The 22,121-nt window shown below is 39.2% G+C and overlaps 1 protein-coding gene across 4 annotated transcripts in view; it reads right to left on the bottom strand.

The window, feature by feature from the left end:
• UVRAG (UV radiation resistance associated) overlaps positions 1 to 22,121 on the bottom strand; it is a 102,685-nt gene that overhangs the window by 29,330 nt on the left and 51,234 nt on the right. For 3 of the 4 annotated variants that reach the window (XM_053971080.1, XM_053971081.1, XM_053971083.1), the window contains one exon: positions 14,052 to 14,130. The exons of the other annotated variant lie outside the window; for it this stretch is intronic. In XM_053971080.1, coding sequence (XP_053827055.1) covers positions 14,052 to 14,130 — 79 coding nt within the window. The remainder of the gene's footprint in view (positions 1 to 14,051; positions 14,131 to 22,121) is intronic. 4 annotated transcript variants of the gene reach the window in all.

Here is a 22,121-nt window from a genome sequence, read left to right as displayed (position 1 = left end):
CCACAGCAAAATGTTCATTCATCAAATCTACCAGTAGAGATACATCATTTGTTAACTAGCTAAAATACAAACCTGCAAAAGTTCAGTTACTTTCCTATAGAGTCTATAAGAAGTACTAGGAATACTGAAGTTTTTCAATCAAGTTGGCTTTACTAATTAGTTTTCTTTCTGTCCTGGATAATTACAGGTTGCACCCATGATCAGAATTAGGAAGTTTGCCATTCTATGCCTACTCTTAAGAAAAACAATTATATCCTGCATTTATGTGCAAAAAACAACTGTCCACTTCCTATCCTAATTCTTGCAGCAGTATGTAATAACTAATTGTATACAAGCATATATATTTACTTCCAGCCAGAAACCACAGAGTACCTGTGTTCAAGTTTCTTTTTTTTGGGGGGGAGAGGGCAGAATTACTCCAATTCTAACCTCATCTGTTCATCATTTCTCACATTGTTTCCCCAGCCATATTCATCCTGTTCTAAGCCATGTGGAAGCAGTCTAACAGCCAGAACATGTTATTAAAGCTCAAAATATCAGCAATTTTAGTATATATTGTGCACAATATTCAATTCTATGTCAAAATCTGCTGTATTTTGGACTTCCCTTAGTCCCCACTGCAGGCAACTGGTTCTTGATGTTGTAGCAGTACCTGTACCAACACAACAGGTGGACTCAAACCACTATTACACTATGCAAAGATCTTGCAATATTAAGGCAGTCAAAACCAATTTTGAATTATTTTCAGCTATATGAGGAGTTTCTCTTGATAGCATCAAGAATTAAAAAAAAAAAAATCTGCTCCATAAATGTGAAAACCTACAGAGAAAAATAGAAGCAAAACAATTGTTTCAATCAAATTTGCAGAGCTGGACAGAAGCCAAGAATTTGCATAAGGTTTTCAGAGAATGTCAAACACTGAAATATTAAGAATGCCAAACAGAAATACTAAGTTTTAGAAGTTTTAATAAAATGACATAGTTAATTGTTTTACAAGATCCTGGGTGACTTTTTCAGAGTATGACAGAACAGCGGCAGGGATTCAGATTACTAAGCACTGCAATAAAGAAAATAGGAAGTGTTGTTATAATGCCTGTTGCTATATAAACTAGGAGGATCAGTGAAATAATGCCTCTGCTATATAAACAAAAGATTTATGTTTATATCTTTCGGGAGCAATTATAAAATTTTTGCTTGCCTTTGTTTTATTGAATCTGGTTAGTTGTTCTAGCTCTGAACACCTGTGTGGGTTTACTGAAAAACCCTTAAGCTACAACATTACTGAAACATGTTGTGGTATCAATAGCTCTTTAGATAATGTACTTCCAAACTAAGCATCTAAAAATCATTTTCATTTTTCATACTTAAAAAGGCTATCTATAAGCATCAATTACAGTTTGAAAGTAAATATAACAAAAGGGTTTTTAAATTTTTTTTTGAGATTCTTGGGGAAGTAGGAGCTGAAAAAATAAAAATTACCACTGTGATTATAACAAGTCTTGAAGTCTTGAAGTTCTCAATCTTGCTTCCAGAAGGAGCAAATAGAGGACTGCTACAGTAGTGACAGCCCTCATCCAAGCAAGAGGAAGTGCTCAAATATAACAGTTATTTCAATAGATATTATGACTCATCTTTATATGCTGGTGTCTGTCTCCCAGAGTTACACCTGAAAAGCAGATGTTTACTTTGCAACTCATTCAAGAGTATTAAAGTATCAAGAAAACAAGTTACATCCACATCCTTGAAGACCCATGTCCTTCATTAATCCATTGAACATACTCCTTCAAGTTCCTCAAGCCAACCCAGCATGCCTAAAGCCTTCACTAAAACCATCTTAGAAGACTCCCACCACAATTTTGATTTAGCAATAGCAAATAAGTCACACAAACAGCAACCAAAGCAGTAAGAGGAGATAACTGCATTTTATGCTATGCCGTTGAAGGATACTTACAATCAGTAATTTTTAAAGCATGCTTAGTCTGAACTAACCTGATTTGTCCCACATTTACAAGGGAGATGCTGATATCAATAAGATAATTTCCTGTTATCACAAAATCCTAGAATGGTTTAGGTTGGAAAGGACTTTTAAGCTCATCCAGTCCTAATCCCCCCACCATGGGCCTAGATACCTTCCAATAGACCAGACTGCTCCAAGACCTCTCCAGCCTAGCCTCAAACACTTCCAGGGGTGGGGCAGCCACAGCTTCTGTGGACAACCTGTGCCATGGCTTCACCACTCTCACAGCCAAGAATTTCTGCCCAATATCCTATCTAAACCTGCCCTCTGGCAATGGGAAGACATTGTCCCTTGTCCTGTCATTCCAGTCTCTCTCCTGGTCTCCTGGAGCCCCTTTAGGCACTGGAAGGGGCTTTATGGTCCCCCTGGAGCATTCTCTTCTCCAGGGTGAACCCCCAACTCTCCTGGCTGTCTCCAGAGCAAAGGGGGTCCAGCCCTCGGAGCATCTCCGTGGCCTCCACTGGACTCGCTCTAACAGGTCCATGTTCTTCTGATGTTGAGGGCCCCTCACTCTCTCACTTTGACCTGTAACAGTGATAACTAACATTGGAGATGCTACACAATCCCTGTACCAAGACAGTCACTAGTACAGTTCAGAAACATCCAAAACAAGCAAACGTCCTCACAGAGCTCTGGCTGATTCAGTTCTCACAAACTGCATCAAATTGAGATGGAAACTTCTCACCACTGGTTCTTCCTGCCCCAAGAACAGCCTGTCTCCCTTCCTCTCCTCTCAGCCTGGAGAATTTTAATTCACTTCCATGTGAAAGGCAGGGGAAATTCATGCATGAAATCTACATACAGGAATGATTCAGAAGTGATAACAGACTATATTCTCATCTGATAACAGACCTAATTCCCTTTCACTTTCTTTTATTTGTCCTGGAATTACATTAAGCTGCTTCTTCCTCTTGCATTCACCAAAACACAAAGTCTGATCTTTATTCAAAGACAGCAGCAACCTCAATTCTAAATGCACAGCAACTTGTACTATTCTGCCAAACATTTGTTAAGCAGTTTTCTTCTTATTTTTAGAACTTCAACAATTTTTAATACTGGATTTTGGTTTCACAGCTATAGTGTTTATTGAGATAGACCTCAAGAAAATAAGGAAATAGGAGTATGTGTTTGAGTACATGTAGAACACATTGTAGAACTAAACATTTAGATAAGCCAAAAAGCTGTGTTTCCTCAAGAACTCTCTCACTGATATATATGAAACCCTTCTTGAGAGTAAGAAGGTCTCAAACATTAGCCTTCATGGTTTCAGTCTGGTGTCCAGGAAGGGGAACCATTGTCAAAGACAGGCTGGGAGAAATACCCACTTTTGTAAGTAAAGTATTCCTGTAAAACTTAGCTGTTACTGGGCTTGTTACACAAACCAACATATATGGGCTCTCATGCCCATAAAGGTATGCTTCATATGCCATGACTGTTTCATAAAAGAACATTAAAAAGGCAACTTAAAACATAGAGCAGTTACCAGCCTCCAAAAAGCTTCCCCCACTCCTCAGTGAAGCACTCAAATAACTAAAACCATGTTTACTGCAGCCGTGCTGCATTTATAGCTTGATGAGATGAAACTTACAGAGCACATAACCTTTACAGTTTCAGGTCAGAGCTTCTCAAAAGGGTTCAGTATCACTAATTGATGTTCACTGGATTATAGGAGATGGGCACACTTATTTCCTATGCCTTCATTCATCCTGAGCTTTTGTATTAAAAATCATTCGATCAGGCACAGAACAAGAGGTCAGACACGCAAAAGTCAAAAGGAGAAACATAAGTAACATTCTGTGCTTCCGTCTTAAACATGAAATTTTCTGTGTGTGTTTAGCTCCCCAAATGTAATCTGCATACCTGAAGTTTGCTTTTTACCTATATAAGAACCTATGAATACCAGAAGGGCAATATTCTCAGGGAATGCACAGGTATATACTGAGAACTCTCCCATCTTGTCCTGAATGGAAATCAGAGAAAACGTATGGTTAGGTTTATAGTGCCACACACTCCTCCTCCACTTCTCTTTCACATTTTAATAAATGTGAAATATTTTCACATTTTAATAAATCCACTCCAAAATCAGGTAATTTTCCCATATGACATCAGTCCAGCTCTACCCTCTACCTTAAGATGTTACAGGAAAGGAACCCACAGAATTATTTCAGTGGGCAAACAATGAGCTCCATTAGATGTTATAAAATCTTTCAGCTATTTGCTCTTTCATGTTGTGTTGGGAAAGCCCTTGTTTTAAATGGGTGAAATTGAACTTCTGGCCATTCATTCGTGCAGGTTTGTGAACCCTGCTCTTTCAGGTGAAAAGGCTTTTGCTTCAAGAAAGCTTTACTCAAAGAGCAAGTGATTCAGCCCATGACACAGAGCTTAAACGGAAGAAGAATTTGGGGATTCTCTTTTCCCAGCCACATCTTGCATTTCAGCTGAACTGCTTTCCAGGTATCTATTACGTTACTGTCAGTGAACAAAAGAGACTGACTTCTAAAAAGAGATTAGATTGTGAATCAAATGAGAAGCCCTCTCATTTGAGGAGTACAGAATGAACAGTTTAACCTATGAAAGACTTGCTTCCTATCAGGATAACACCAGCATTTAGTGAACTCCACTTGGCAGTAAGACACACCAACACAGGAAATGGTTTCCCATATGATATATGATATTTCAAACTTAAAAGCAGAGGTCAGAGAGCATCAAACCAAGGACAGTTCAGCACTGGTCTTCCTGAAAACATCAACTTATATGTGCTAAATTGAAGCAGAGCTTTGTTTGTTCCTAATTACACAATATTAACTTCACAAATATTCAAATGAATTACACACAAGGCCAGCAAAGAGAGATGAAATAACCCCTTTAGTATTTCCAATCTCTTGAAAAACAAAATACTTTAAAGCTCTGGATTTCCAAACATTCTGGACTGACCAAAAAGTGAATGAGTCCATACATATCAGACCATTTTATTCCATTTGCTGGGGAACAACTTGCTCTAAACTTCAACCCCAGTATATAAAAAAACTGAAAGACATTTATGGATGATTAAGTAGCTGACATACCAAAAGCTTTCAAAATAGGTTTTGTGCCCTGATGTGCCAGATCTTGAGCACAGAAGTATAAGATGAACCCTGACCCAAGGAGGACAAAACATACATATTAAACTATACAACAGATGAACAAAGAATGTGGGGGAAATGTGAAAATAACAGAAGCTCGGGGAAAAAAAAATCTAACCCCCAGTGGCAAGTCACAGCTTGTCGCTTGCAAATACGAGATAAGAAGAATTTTTATGCATTAAAGCAAGCGAAGTGTTAAGAAATTAGGTCCATTTTACCGTAATATCTCTTACCCATTAAGAAATGGGCCACATGGCAGAAAAAGAGAAGGCTCCAAAGGAAGAAACAGGCTTACCAAGCAGTACCTGGAATTCCAGATGTGAACACTTTCTATTTGAATGTCCAGCTTTGCCTCCAGTGCACACACCCAACTCGTTAAGAAAAACTTAACCTTTTTCCTACACTGATACATTGTGCCAGGGCTTGATAACAGATTTCCCACCTCCCTATCTCTTTCAATTTTGTAACATTGAACTTATATATACTACAAAGCAGCTGAAGCTGGCAGACAACATGTGTTTATGTCAGATTAACTATATCAGAAATCCATTTGCCTTTCGATTACTCAATTTTGGTTCTATTTTAAAAACATACTCATTTTTAGGAAACTTTTTAGTCTGAAGAGCTAATGCACAGAGATGATGACAGCTACACAGTACAAAAGCTATGTAGCACACAGAACATGCCTGCAAGGCTGGTCCACAAAACTATTTTGGAGGACTGACTCTAAGCACAGCTGGTGATGCCACCTCTCCTATTCATAGAAACCCAGAATAGTTTGGGTTAGGACTTTTAAGCTCATCCAGTCCTACCCACCCCCCCTCACCCCTCCCCCGCCATGGGCCTAGATACCTTCCCCTAGACCAGACTGCTCCAAGACCTATCCAGCCTGGCCTCGAACACTTCAGGGGTGGGGCAGCCACAGCTTCTCTGGGCAAGCTGTGCAAGGGCCTCACCACTCTCACAGCTAAAAATTTCTGCCCGATATCCCATCCAACCATGCCCTCTGGCAGTGGGAAGACATTCTCCCTTGTCCTGTAATTCCAGGCTCTTCTCCAAAGTCCCTCTTCAGCTGTCTTGGACCCCTTCAGGCACTAGAAGGGGCTCTGATGTCTTCCTAAAGCTGTCTCTAATCCAGGCTGAAAAACCCAAGCTCTTCCAGCCTGTCCATATATGAGCAGTGCTTCATCCCTCCAGTCACCCAACCACACTGGTTATCCCACCACAGCTGCAGGAGCCTCCAGCACTGCCTGGCCTTAGGTGGCAGGTGCCGAGATATGTATGGGTTGAACACCCAAGATCTGCTTCTTCACAGAGCAAGTTAATATTGACCTTTGCCTACAGACAAGGATAGGCAGGCTTTCAGCTGAATGAAAGCCAGGACTTCAGTTACAACTAATCCAGTCTCATTTCAACCTATTTTTTCTTGGCATAGGCGATAGGAAAGGAAAAAAGAAAGCCTTTCCAAAAAGTTTGCAAAAAACATATATAAATTCCCCAATTCTAAATGATCTGGTCAAGTATCAGCTCACTGTTACCTAAGGAAAGTTTCAGGAATGAAAACTCTCCTAAGAGCTTTTGGCTCTACACAGCTGGAGAAGGTGTTTCAGGTGCAGTCCCTTCCTCTTAATATTGAAATGAAAACCTGGCACTTCACAAGACAAGGACTAGACTGTGGCTTCAACCTATGCTCTTTCAAAAACACTTTTCCATATGTAGCTAAATTTGCCTTGGATTCAAACGATGCATTCTTTCTGAACTGTATGTTTTATGATCTTAGTTTAGGGGCCTCATAAAAGATGTAGTGTGCAAGTCACAGTATCCTACACTCAAAGGGCCATAACCACTGCATATACACCACTATGCACAGAACTCTTTTAAAGACTTCTGCTCCTTAGTATTTATTGCCAAAACATATTTCTAGGCCTAACATTTCTGCTGTTCAACTTGCCATGGAAAAGCTTTTAGTTTCTATTATAGAGCTGATTTTCTCTCATGTTTGAACCAGAAACTGAACCTCTTGCCTCATTTCATATTTAACAGCTGAGTTTCAGTTCAGCCTCTTACATATGACACTAATACATAAGCATTCAACTTTAATTCCATGCAAGTATTAGGAAGATGGCACTTTAACTACACCTACAATATAACAAATATTTTGGTTTTCTTCTATGGTTCCATGAATGTTAGTTTGTGCATTAGACAAGCAACTCGCCCACAAAGCAGCATTCCCAGGAAAGCAGCATTGGCTGCTCAGCTTCTCAAGCAGATTACACAAAGCACATAAACGCCACCTGCCACCATGTGGACACAGTGGCTGTGGACACACAAGAGGAGAGCTAGACATAAGTTACTTCCCTGGATCTGTACTTTATTGATGAGAAAAAGAACCTTGGGGGAGCTGACAAGAGAGCGATTTTTTTTATTTTCATATCAAACAGCAAAGTTCATGTATTGCTAATGACTGTCAGATGAAAGCGGGACTATTCTTTGGCTAGGGCTGAGCAAGTGATTCCAATGTGAATAGGAGTATCAGTCTAACACAACACAATAATGGTCTGACAAAACAAATCAGAAAAGAAGCCTTCCCTGTGAAACAATTCTAAGCACGGCATTCAGGCTGAACAGAAGAAAAAATAACCTTATTTCATACAGTGTAACAAATTCCACAGGTTTCACTAAACTTGGAAGTGATGCTCTGACACTATATGCAGAGACTCTGCTAACGAACACCAACTATGAACTTTTTACATGGGCAGACAGGCATAGGAAAAGGGGAAGAGATTTAAATTAAAAGAGGGCAGACTTAGATTAGATACTAGAAATAAATTATTTACTCAGAAGGTGGTGAGGCCCTGGCACAGGTTGCCCAGAGAAGCTGGGGTTGCCCCATCTCTGGAAGTGTTCAAGGCCAGGTTGGACAGTCCTTTGAGCAACCTGGTCTAGGGGTGGTGTAAGGAGGGTGCTGGTCTAGGGAAGGTGTCCCTGCCCATGAAGAAGATGGTTTTCAAGTTACCTTCCAACTCAAACTGTTGTATGATTCTATGAACTGAGGTAAGACTAGACACATTCACTCCTTGGGTTGGCTGTAGGAAAACAAGAAGTTTTAAAATTATCCAAATAATTTGACACCTGGTTTTACAAGTCTACTTTTCAAGAGCCATTAATTTAGACAAGGACAGACCACCACCACTCCTGAGGCCATGTCAAATAAAACCAGGTGGAGATAGTGACCAAGGTCACAGCAAAAGAATAAAAGGGGTCTCACAACAGTCATACAGATGCCATCTGGTTCTGTGGTAAAGCTGAGATAAGACTTAGAATAAGAAATCCAGACGAGTAAGAGGCAAATTAATTTGATGTCCTTCAGTGGCTGACTGAAATAGCAAATAATTTGACACTTAAGAGTGTAAATAACTTGACTGCCCTGTGCAAGAAAATAGCTGCAGTAAACTCCCTTCTTACTGGTACCTAAAGAAACCAGCTTTACAGCTCTATTGAAATTATGTCCTCTACAAGCAATCTGGGAACTGGACAAGGAATAATGCCTATCAAGTATCATGCAAGAGACAACCTCTTGACTATCTAAAGAAACTGGAACTTTGATGAACAAGATGGACATGCTCTCCTCAATGGCTACACATCATAAATGCATGCATTAGACATAATGACCAATACAGAACAGAAATAATTTAATATAGAATCACAGAATTGTTTGGGTTGGAAAGGACCTTAAAGCTCCTCTCATTCCAACCCCCTGCCATAGGCAGGGACACCTTCCACTAGACCAGGCTGCTCCAAGCCTCATCCAACCTGGCCTTGGCCACCTCCAGGGATCAGGCAGCCACAGCTTCTCTGAGCAACCTGTGCCAGGGCCTCACCACCTTCAACTTTCTGGGTATACAATTTTGGGCAAGTTATTCTCCCACAGTAACACTGTGTGTGCTCACCAGGGACTCACTCACCTCAGGGAGGATGGTCACTAAATTAAGATCAACTCATCATATGTAATAAAGAACCTACACTGAAGTCAGGCCGAAGCAATTAAGGCTCTGGGAACGAAAGAGACAGCAAATCAGCCAGTAAAGCAGCAATAAAGATGCTTTCTTTTTACAGGCCTGCGTCTCAAAACTCAAAGCCACTGCACTCTCAATAACCCCTACTTCAAAGTTTAAAAAAAAATTAATTGAATTATTGAGATGAAAAAACCTAGAGCAGCAAGACCACTGCTCAAGCACTTGTGAGAGCTCAGTTCCACAAGGTCCATGTCTGTGCCCCAGCAGAACTGGGTGCCACCCACATTGTATGTTCAGAACAAAGAAAACTCTGAGAGATGCCATTTTGACCCTGTTCTGTGTTCACTTATTACCCACAAAAAACCTCACCAAGCTTCAGGGATTTCCTAATATTCATCCACCATAACAAGAGGCTTTCCTGGTGTAATCTCAATTACTTCACTGTGAATACCAAGACAAGAGTTCACGTCTTTCTCCTACTAAAGCCTCAGATACTCCATACACATCCTAATTTAGGAGCTACAGAGTTTATGGGGCTAGTACTTGCTGAATACTCTCCCACTGTCTAGTGCTTTGGAGAGCTGTGCAATTAACTTCCATTCTTAGCAACTCCATTGTACTTCACCTTTGATAATTATAGGGTTTTTTTTCATATGTATTATTAGACATAAGTGACTAACTTATCTTTGAAAAAAACCCTGCATTTCTATGCTAGTGAGAGTCAAACAGCTGAAATTCTAAACGGAAATTTACAGCCTTAGATAATGTTATCCAACTCAAAAAGCTCCTCTGTGAACTTTGTGAGGGATGTAATTTTACAAACAGAAAACATGGTATTGAAACAATTCATGCTCACATACAGATGGAAGTTATTATGAACTACTGGAATTAACACACATTGTTTCAACTTTGGAATGTAACAGCAAAGCAAGTTCCTCCAAAAAAGAAACTCTACCAAGCCAGTACTAGGCTGCTTCTAATTCCAGCTGAATTCTCCTGAGTGCTAGATGTGGTTTCCAGTGTTATTATCCTGCTGCTTTACAAAACAGTACCCCTTTATCTCTAGAAGAGTTTTTATGTCAGTAATTTTATTTAATATCAATCTCATCTCACTTCTTCCACACTCACATTTCTCCTTGCTGCCAGAATTCTAGGTAATTGTAAAAGGAAAAAAAAAATCTGTGAAACCAGGGAAGCTTATACAAATAATTTTAAAATATTTCCTTAAGTTGATCGAGTTTTTCTGGGTTCTTTGTCACAGTGTTCAAAACTTGCATGAATGATTCAAGTGAGGTGACAGAGACCCAGGCTCTTGTTTTCATGCTCCAGTGAAGTCACCACTATTCTTCCCAGGGACCTCCAACCTTCCCACAGCACAGAGGGAATTAAGCAACTGATTTACACTTATTCGGACAAAGAGGACTGGCTCTCTGAATTAAGGTAAACACCTCTGGGTGATGGTCTGGAGATAAGACAGAGGCAGCTGCTCATTCTCTGTCCAAAGTTAATTTTTCCCACATTCACAAGAATGAAGCATATCTGGACACTTCTCTGAAAGCAGCCAAACAGCCTGCTAAAAGCTACGTAAATTCAACAGTTTCAGCATCCCATGAAACATACAAGAACTCAGACAATCTTGTTTTTTAGGTCAAGTCAGCCCCAGAGCACAGAGGTTTTGGGATGCATTTCTGCACATTATCTACCTGCTCTGCTTTCACAGTGGAATTTCCACTTGGCAGAACTATATAAAGCAGCAATATTTGACCAAGGACATCAAAACAAAGGTGACTGCAACAGTTTATGTGGACATCATAACACTTTCATGATGAAATCAGTAGTAGAAGCACCCCCAGAAAATCCAATTTACTTTTATTATGTTTTTATATCCAACAGCATACAATCTCAAGCATTAACATGTGAACCACTAGTGTTCTACTAACCACTTTGAAGTCTGGCCACTGACTAGCTTGCACCAGCACCAATGACCCCAAGTAGAGCTAGAAACTCCTTTTATACTAATACATACTTAAACCCTTCATTTACTTTTTTAAGTTTAACATATGCCAGTGATTTCAGAAACCAACTGCAAGGAATTGGAAGGCAACATGGGTTGCCTTGAGTGACCGTGTGTTCAACCACCCAGAGTCCTTCAAAAACAGGACAAGAAAATGAGAATGAGAGGTTTCAGTAGGTCCAAAAGTGGTAACAACTTAGAGGTGACAAGTCAAAGAGATTAAACAGGAAAACAAGTGAAGTGGTGACAATTTCTATTAAAAAATACTACAGGCACAAGTGTCAAGTAACCCAAACTACACAAACAGGAAAGACAACCATCCTGGGCTTAATGAAGAATTCATCATTTTGACGAAAAAAATAACAGAGCTTCTTGCTTGCATCACATAACTGAATGGCAAACTCCAGAATAAGGTAAAGACAAAGAAGGGCTGAAAGGCAAAGCAAACAACACCACGACTCACAAGTTACAGAATGAACAACTAAGCAGAGATTAAGGAAAGCACTGATTTGATAGTAATGAAGAGAGAGATCTATCAAAGCATTTGAGGGAAAGACTAATCCCTTTTTCTCACTAATCTTCCCTCTGGAGGTCAAGTGTGAACAGCTGGCTGCCATTACTAATACCACCAACAAGGAGGTACACTCTACTACATTAACAGCCTGGCTAAGCTAATTTCCAAGATAGCAGGACTCAACTTTGTCTTCAGATATTTTAGCCTTTAAGTAATTTCAGAGGTTATTGTCCAAAATACACTAAGCATGGACAAGTCTGGAAAATGGTAAATGCAATCCAAGCTTAAAAACAAACAACACAGAAAGATTCAGAAGCTTTACTTCAATTTGGGATAAGGAATGGCAAAAAAGTGAAAGAGAAAACTGGAAAAACAAACAAGACTAGTAGAAATTAAGCATAAAAAGGTTGTATTTTTCAAGAATAAAACTCTAAGACTAATGTAATTTCAAACAGGTTAGAAACAGAAATGTCATATTTCTCTTGGAATTTAAATCTCTTGGCATTTTCTGCTATAATATGCTCAAAAGCATGCTGGAGAAATGGGATATTGATGAAGTACAAGTGAATACAGAGAAAGTACTCTTTGGGTGTAAAAAGGAATGGTTCATGACTACAACTGAAGTGCTGGCAAAATGGGACTCCACCTGGAATAACAGAACTCCAATTCTATCCAATATTTTAATTAGGTAATCTGGATAGGGCACAGGCTCAGATGCAGCCAGCATAAAGCTGAGACTGAGTTCTCAACCTCTACTGTTATACCACCAAAGCAGAAACATGATTAAGATCAAGAAAGTTCACCTTCAAGAATACATTCAAGGTACAGCATGTAAAATGTGAATTAACCAAACCACCTGCTGTGACAGCTGCAGTTGGTCTGAAGCTGCACAGATAAGACTGGCCATAACAGACCCAACTCGGCCAGCCTAGTTCGTTAAGAAGTAGAAGTCAACAAGTCCCCGGGAAGACAATGGTAGGTTGGATTCGAACTCAAACAGGGGAACCCAGCCAATCCCATTCAATCCTGAATGCAGACATCTAGTTGGCCAGTGAGCTAGGTGGTGTTGAGACCTTGACCACTCAGGTGTTCAAGGGAATTTTGAACCCCCTATAAAAGGGTGCGTCCATCAATAAACGTTGGCTGTTGTCGCTTGAACTCAGTGTGCTCAGTCGTGTGCCTGTCTCCAGAACTGCAACAAACGTAATAACCTGTGCAAATTCAGAATGGACTGTTGTGTTGCAGAAGATACCTGGGGTTGTTGGTTGCACAGAATTGTAAGATTTACTCTGCTAGGTTTTTAACAGAACAAACCTATTAGAACCCAATGAACTGGAAATAAAAGTACAAGACTTGGGAAGCATTTCTCCCATCCTACTCAATGTTTTGAAAGAAAAAAGCTCACTGGATCCAGCTTTGGGCATTGCATTTCAAGAAAAAAGTGGATTCAGATGGAGAATCTGAGACAAGATAAGTGTTGAAAAGTGTTCTTTCAATGCATAAAAGTTTGCAAAGAGGAAGAGACTTAAATGGATCAGATTATTATAATATATAAACAAAGGTAAGACAGGTTTGGACTCAATGTCAGGAATTAGCTGTCTCTAGTGGCCAAGACAGTCAAGCACTGGAACTAAGCAGTACTTATATCACAAGCTTTTCTTCACAGAACATCACCAGGGACAGCATAAAAACAGCTGACCCTGTCCTAGGACTACATACCAATTGAAACAGCAAGGCCTCTTTAAGACCAGCTTTCTGAACATTCTCTAAATTCCATACCAAATGTGTTAGATGCAGGTATTACTGCCATCTCAAATACAAGTTTGCAAAGTCTCTTGCACTTTTCAGAGTAAAGGATGTTTTTTTTAAATACATTAAAAACAAGGAAGTAAGGTTGATTAGATAACTCTTTAAATAAAAGTCACACATTTGCAATACTTCATATTTTACATGTATTGCGTTTTCTTATAAGGGTAGAATACTAGTTGAAGTAATAATACAGCAAAATTAAAGACACATGAGCAAGAATTACACAAATAGATCTTTAAGTATGACAGAATTAAAAAACTGAGAATATTTACAGTTTTCAAAACAGCGTGAAGTCTATAGACTCATAGAACATACTATTTGAAAAGGAAAAGATTTTGTTATTATCTGGCAAGTCCTTCTCTAAGCACCACAGAAGAAAATCTCAAGCACAAAGCTGAAGATAAGTGAAAATTATGTTTTCAAGGATGTTTTTCTTAGTTCACAGGTTTTCACCACAGAGAGCAGTATCACAGGACAGCACATGCACACTCACATCATACTGACACCAAGCAGAGAATACATATAAATAATAATAAAAAATAATCTCAAGTGTACCAACCTGTGCTATATTTTTGTTGAGAAGATAAACTCCATATTCAAACTGAAGCTTCTCCCCTCCTTTTGCATATAAAGGAAATCTGATGGGGAAAAAAAAAGGGGAGGGGGGAAAGTATTTAAGGTGAAAGTATTCAGAAGCTTATGTAAACTTCAAAAAGCCCCAGATTCCTTTTCTGAGAAGGTAAAAATTTAAAAAGCTTCCTTTGCTGACTTCTCCCAGGAACCCCTCCACAGGATGTATTTATGAACCCTCTGCAACTCCAGTCAATCAGCATTTAACAACTGATGCCAAAACTCAGCTACAGAATTCAATTTTTTAAAGTATTTCAGGTTTTTAAAAGACACTTTATGATTCTCCCAGGGCTGCAACACCCCTCTCACCAATCAAAGTGTAATTTCAGAAGCACACAGCACAATTCCAGATCCCACGTTATCCCTCTGCATTCACCCAGTCACACTTGGTTAGCTCATTTCCAAACAGAAGTATTTTTTAAAAAAGTTGTTTTCTTTTGATCATTACATGTGATTGACAGAGCACAAAGGCCTTTACACAGAGAAGAAACTTGCAGGCTCACTTACCAGAACAACATTCAGAACAGAAGTAATTCCTCTTTCAACAAACTTCACACACGCACCAAAGGCTTGAGTCACAGCATCATAGGTCACTATAGCCCTTGCAAACATTTTATTACTGATCTTTATTTTTCCTACGTAATAAATACTGCTCACCATTTTAAATACCCAGATGTAGCAAATAGCTTGTAAGAACATAGCATGGCACTGCTGAGTGAGACAAGAGAACTGAAACATTAGTCCCTTAAATATTGAAACTCTTTGACAGTTTCTGCATTAAAGAATATGGTTTTATAGTCTGCTTAAAGAACCTCTGCTTAAGTTAAGCAGCCCTCAAACAGCTTTAACAGCTGTACGCTGTACTTCTAAGGATTGTCTTTTGACTCCTCCTCAGCACCAGAGGTTATGAGGTCATCATGGTCAATTCAGTAATCTTAGTACAAACTAAAATTTATTTTTATGGGTACTACAGCATGAATCAAGCTTTTGCCTTTTCACAAACCATGTCCTACAGCTCCTAATCAAGACGCTGAATGAATTATCCACATAAGCCCCAACCTACAGCAGAAACTAAGGTCTCTCTCAAATATAAGATAACAAATACAGGAGAACAATATCTACTAGAAACAACACACATTCTGGAAAGGTGATTAGGCAAAGTGAATTTTATCATCCATCAGCCCCATACTAGAGCATATTAGTAATTTTAATAATTATATAGTGTCACTAAAGCTAAAGGTTAACAAGTCACGATCACAGCACATCAAATATTGAGATGTCAGCTTCAGGTTTTCTGCTACTTTCAAACTTGCTATGTCTCTTTAAACCAAGGAACATAATCTCTGTGAATACTATATAGATAGCTAACCTTGCTTAATAGCCATCAACAGCAATCAATAGAAATCAAACTAGTTCCCCATGCAAGAAAATGAAACTTTCCCAAATGCTACAAAAATTCTGCAACACAGTATTCTAAGTGTAAAATATAAAGTAAGAGGAATTCATTTCAATATCTCCAATTACACTACCCAAACAGAGCAGGGGTTAGATTTAAAGCATAATTTACAATTAACAATCTAAAACTAATCAATTTTTTACAATAAAAGCACCATTAGGAACACAAACCATGTTTCCCTAAAAGGCAGCATTTCATGAAGTCACTGGTAACAAGAACCATGAATTCTATTATTAGACACAGAGCTCTTTGATCCATGCATTATAGAAAGGGGCTAAAAATTGGCTCATGGTGCTCACTGACATCTCCCACACAGAGATTCTTTCAAAAGGGAAAATCAGATTTTTCTGCTTATCACATTGACCCTGCTTCTTTGCCAGTATTCAGATTTCTATCCTCTAACTTCCACTAATTAATCTTGAAAGGCTTTAAACCAAGTACTTCCTCAGGTCAGCTTTCACAACAAAATCACTCAAATGAAAGTCTTGAAAACTGCCAGTGGATATCTCTGCATATACACATTTATGACTCAAGAGAAAAAATATTACTAGGTTTTATGCCTCTCTCTTGGTGTTTTATCTTGCTTGCCCGTTAAGCCTCATCACAAGCAATAAACTCAAGGGAGAGGAACACAGACATTTTATATAGTGCTTCAGTGAGTATAACTGAACTCAACTTGAACTGCTGCCTCCCTGTGTGAAATTCTTCTTGCCCACGCCACAGAAAAGCATTGACTGTAAGCTTAATCTTTCCCTTTGGCATGCTGCAAAAAGCTGAGTCTGCTGTGTAAGGATTTAGTTATACTAAATACTTTTGAAAAACACTATTTTCATGTTTTTATAATCACAAAATGCATAATAAAATTCAAAATGGCATCCACTTACCTATTCTACTCCAAAATGCACCTTCCTTCTTTCCATTCTTGCTGATATATTTGGGGAAAAAAAATCACTAAGCTCCTTTAAAGCAAAACACAGATACTTATTTTGAGAAAAAATATGAAGGAGTGTGATATGTTTGGTGGAAATAATCAAAAAACAAGCTACAGGTACCCTTTCTATAATCAACAGAAAAGATTATCTGAGAGAAGTTATTAAGTGTTGGAAATTTGTTCTCAGTCCAGAACAGAGCTCAGAAGTTGAGTACTTCTCCTCAGAGTAGTACTTACACACTCCAGGAAACCACACATCTGCCATGTGAACAGTCAGGAACTGTGAACAAAACAGCTTCTGCTCAGTGAGAATCAACATGTGCCTTTGCAAAAATATGTTGTCATTTACATACAGCTATGGAATATGATATTTCAATAGCATGTAGACTTCTTAAAATACAGTGCTAACACACCCTGAGTTTACAGAAGATGATCTATTTCCGTATATAAAGAGACAGGCAATTCAGCAATAGTAGTTTTAATAGGGATTTGCAAAGAAGATCCTGGTTTAGAGAAAATTAACCTGATGCAAGAAAAAATCCACCATGGTTGGTAACTTGTAACAGGTTTACTCCATTTGGAGTTGTTTCTGTATCTGGTATTCCCACTGCTTTCAAGACATGTCAGGAAAGGTAGGAGTGGTAGGAGCCTATACTGGGGAAAAGCAACAAGAACTAGGAGTGATTAAGGGAATAATCAGCCAGCAGGCATGCGTAAAGGTGGCTTTAGGATCTAAGAGAATTGTGCCAAAGATGCTGAAATTAAACAAGTCCCACTCTGAATTCAGAAGGTGGAGAACTCTGGATAAGAGTGATCCAAACTGCACACCAGACTGATTTGAACCAGATGGTCAATAAGTGATTTGAGGTCTAAGATAACACAAAGAAGATTCTTAATCTTAAAAGCTTACATTTGTTTTGGGAGTCTCACATTTTGCTTATTTAATCCTATAGGACTGTGACAAACACTAAGTTTTTACTAGTTTTTTTTTGAGTCATGTTCTGTTATAGGGTTCACTGGGATATAAGTCAGATGACCAGTGTTATCCAGCTGCATCATAATGCAGATCTGCAATTAACCACAAAACACATGCAGGACATCTTTAAGCACATAGCTCATATCCCCTTCCATGGCATATCACTTTGGACAAAACCTGTGTTTTTCTATGGTGATGCCACAATGACTGAACAGTTTCTCCCCTGGTGAACCAACACTATTATGTTCAAGACCCAAGCATTCCCAGCCCCACAAGAAGCGGTTTTGATTGTCATTTCTCACAGATGACCCCAAAAAAAAAATTAAATAAAATAAACCCAAAATAACAGAAGCAGATAAAAGACACTTTTAATCATCTCTGAATAACTTCATTTTAGCAGACCTTAAAATAGAGATGACAATTCATATGCCCTAACCTTATCTCTCTCATCCTCACCCACTTGACCTCCCTCCCATCTCCTGCTTGGAGGGTTCCTAAGAGTAAGCCCCTCCTCTCTACCTGCAATCTTAATTTCAGCAAGTCAGTATACACTGCTTTATTTTGATCCATTCCCATTTAATTCATGCCACACTTCCTAAGCAGACATCAGCTAGTGGAAAAAGAACTCTTCCACTTTAAAACTTGTTTTTCTATCAAAGTCACCTAATATGCAAATATTTAAACCTACGGAGGATCTGCTGATATGCAGTGAGTAAGGAAACAAGTGTGAGCAGGTCAAGGCTCAATAGAGTTGTGAAAAAGAAAAAGCAAGGCAGAGGTTACGTGCTTGGTTCACAGTTACCCTGATGGTGGAACATCAAGTCAGACTTTTAAATAAAAAACAGGGCTGAACATCTACCTGTAATCCACACTGAAACTACAAAACCAGCACATTACCATCAACAATGGAATTAAGTTTTGAGTTCAAGGACCTCACAACACTTCACAAATGCTAAGTTTTTAAATAGTTAGTTTGAATATTTGCATAAAAATATAATTCTGATAGGTATCAAGTTTAAAGGTACCCAACTACACCATCAACAGGACTCTCAGGCTTAGTCTGAGATTTTGCTTAGTCAAATTAGACTTTATTCTACCATGGTATTTAATCAAGTAGAATGCTCTGCAGACATAAGAAACACATGTAACTCTAACAAACTTAAAAGCAAAGTATAATCTCATTACAGTAAATCACATCAAGGATACAAAGACTAGACAGGATACTAAATCATCTACTCCGGTTTAAAAGTCTTTCTATTAAGAAAGAGAAACCCAGTATATGTGTTTCCAGTCAATATGAAAAACCAATGCTGGCTGGTTGTCAGCATTTTCACTCCAGCTGACTCATTCACATACAAACAGCTTGTGCAGAACAGAACAGAAATCTGAGTGTCAAACCAGGGCAAATTCCAATTTTCAGTTCAAGGAGGATTCCTGAATATGTCTAAACACATTCGTGGTCTGGTGGCAGTACAGGAGCAGCAGACATGATTTCAGATGAACACTTTTGCCAGTTGTGCTTGTCTAGGGGTCTAAAGGCATTTCTGCTAAAAGTTGTCTCTGTAATTATGGGATCCCTGCAGGAATCTGATCCAGAGGCTGCAGCCCACCCCATGAGGCCACAAGCCATTGCTCCATGTTGCTGTTCATCCAGACAAAAGATCATCTTGTAATCATAAAGCTACAGGCACAAAGAAGCCTAATGTATCACCTCTAAGGCAAGTTCAAACCACCCTGTACACTCCGTTGTCATAACGGAAGTTTCCTCTAAATAAACTTCATCCTTTCTAGGGGTAGGAAGGTGCTTTAAGTCACTTTCCATTGTTAATTTAAGTCTTTTCCATGATTCAAGATGTAACAAAGAAGACTGTGCTCATGTGCTGCTGAAAGTAAAACCAAGAAATTTCAGGCGCAGATAGAGAAAAAGCCTCTTGCAAGGATTTTTCATTTTCATATTTACAGTTTGAGGTGTGATGTCTGCAGTTCATATCCATAATATATTCTGGTGGGTTTTTTTCCTTACAAGGAATATTATTGACTCCTCAACAAAAGAAAGGGTTGCAACCCTTCTCTTACTGACTTTTAAAACCCCTGGCTTTGGTAAGAGCATAGGCAACAATTTGCTAATATAGTGTCTTCAACCAAAACTGCTCACTAATACTGATGTATTTAAAAAACCAGAAAACTGACTACAGAAAAAGAGATCTTTTAAAGTTGCCCACAGATATTGATTCTGGAAAACCAGAGGCCTGTTTCAAAGCTACAGCAATGATTAGACTACTTGTGGTGTTTTAAGCATTAGACCATTTTTACAACTCAAATAAATTGTGCTAAGTATTCTACTATAACCACTAAAAACTCTTCATTGTCCTACTTTTTCCAGCTGACCCTAAACAAGTACTCATCAGCCATCAGGATCTCATTTAATTTAATATCTTTAGCTCATCTTTAGCTATTTTAAATAGTCACTCTGGTGCTTGATGAACACTCAAGTAAATCACTACAGGATTCCTGGCTCAGGCAAATGGTAAATGTTAGGAAAAGTTGAAAGAATCCTTATTTCATACATTTATTTCAGACCTCAAGCATCTCTTATGAATTCAAGTCCAAATACATTTACTGTTGTGTTCTGTGATTTATGAATTCTGCATCCAGAAGTATCACATATCAGTATATGTACCAATATACTTATGGCTCACTTTTATTGTCTATAGCCACCTGCCTTTAACACAAACTATTTTTAAAGCTTATGAAATTGCTTAATTTTTAACTGTTTTCACCTGCTTCTACTTTGGTAATACACCATATGTTTTAGATCTTTTATTCTCTCTTCAGTTCAGACCTCTGCCATATCCCAAATTATATTAAAGTCTCTAAGTTTCATTTGTACTTCAGAAAGCTCTTAAGGGAAGAAGTCAGTAAAAAAATGGTTTCTACACATCACATCCAACTGTCTTGCACAGGCTCAAGTCTGGCACAATTTAAATATCATATTACATCTCATTTGGCAAATCTAAGTAAAATTCCAAATCTAGTTTGGTATCATATTACATAGCCTTAACTTTCCAAGTGATTCAGAACTTTAAGGACCAGTAATATTTGCAGCTTTATAAGCTAAATTAGGACACTTATGTTTTAAGAACACTTAATTATCACAAAATGGTTTGTATTGGAAGGGACCTAAAAACCCATCTTGTTCCAACCTCCTACCATGGGCAGGGACATCTCCCACTAAACCAGGTTTCTTCAAGCCCTGTCCTACCTGCCCCTGCACACTTCCAGGAATGGGGCAGCCACAGCTTCTCCAGGCAACCTCTGCCAGGACCTCCCCACACTCACAGGGAAGAATTTCTTCCCAATATTCCATCTAACCCTGCCATCTGGCAGTGGGAAGCCATCCTCCCTTGTCCCATCTCTCCAGGCCCTTGCCTAAATGCCTCTGTAGGTCTCTTGGATCCCCTTTACGAACTGAAAAGAGCTCTCAGGTCTCCTTGGAGCCTTCTGTTTTTGAGCCTGCCTCCAGAGCAGAGGGGCTCCAGCCCTTGGAGCACCTCTGTGGCCTCCTCTGGATTCACTCCAGCAGCTCTACATCCTTCTGATGTTAGACCCCAGAGCTGGAGGCAACTGCACGTGTGGCCTCGCCAGAGCAGGACAGAGGAGCAGAATTTCCCCCTTCACTGCTGCCCATGCCATGGGATCAGCCAAGTACACGGGTGCTTATGGGTGCCAGCACACATGGCCAGGGTAGGTCCAGCTTCTCATCCAGCCATTTTCCCAAGCTGTCCTTCTCCTCAGAGCTGCTCTCAGTCCATTCTCTACCCAGCCTGAACATGTGCTTGGGATTGCTATGATCCCAGTGCAGCACCTTGCATTTGGCCTGGTTGAACTTCATGAGGCTGGCACAGGCCCAGCTCTTCAGCCTGTCCAGGTCCCTCTGCCATCCCTTCCCTCTAGCACCACACAGCTTGGTGTCATTGGCAAACTCCATTTCACTGTACATGTCATTGACTTAGAAGTTAACTTAGAAGTTAAGCAGTGCTGGTTACAATTCCAAATCATGAGAACACCAGTCATCACTGCTGTCCATTTCGACATCAAAACATTACCCGGTAGTTAAGTGCAAACTGGAATCTTAATCCAAAGATTAAATGAAGCTGACACCATTGCATTTTCACATGACCATATTTACGCTATCTTGCTGCCCAATACTTCCTGCCCAATTGTGTCAAATTTATCAGAGAATGAACTCAACCTGGCTTTTTCTTTCACTTCTCATTTTCAAAGACAGTAAGCAGAATGACTGCAGAGAGGTGGCTGCAGCACAGACTTGGCAGAATGCAGCTGAAACGCAGTTATTTATTACCATACAGATAAGGAACTGATGTATTTTCTGTGACTGTAAGTCACTTACATGACTAGCAGAGTCATCTAACAGATCTGGGGGAACAATTGTGTCTCACACAACGTTACTAATAATGGGTCAGTTAAGAAAAAAATGAATTTTAAGCTTTAGACCATGGATAGGACACTCTGCACAAGAATAGGACTAAATAGCACAATCCAGGTAAGATAATGGCTTGAAAAAACCAAAAGTTCTTGTTTGATATGTCTGAAGTATGAGGAGCGTAGAAGAAAA

This window comes from Vidua macroura, chromosome 2 (genome assembly GCF_024509145.1).
Source record: "Vidua macroura isolate BioBank_ID:100142 chromosome 2, ASM2450914v1, whole genome shotgun sequence".
NCBI lineage: Eukaryota > Metazoa > Chordata > Aves > Passeriformes > Viduidae > Vidua > Vidua macroura.
Note: the sequence above shows the minus strand (reverse complement) of the source record. Positions and strands in the feature narration are given on the sequence as shown.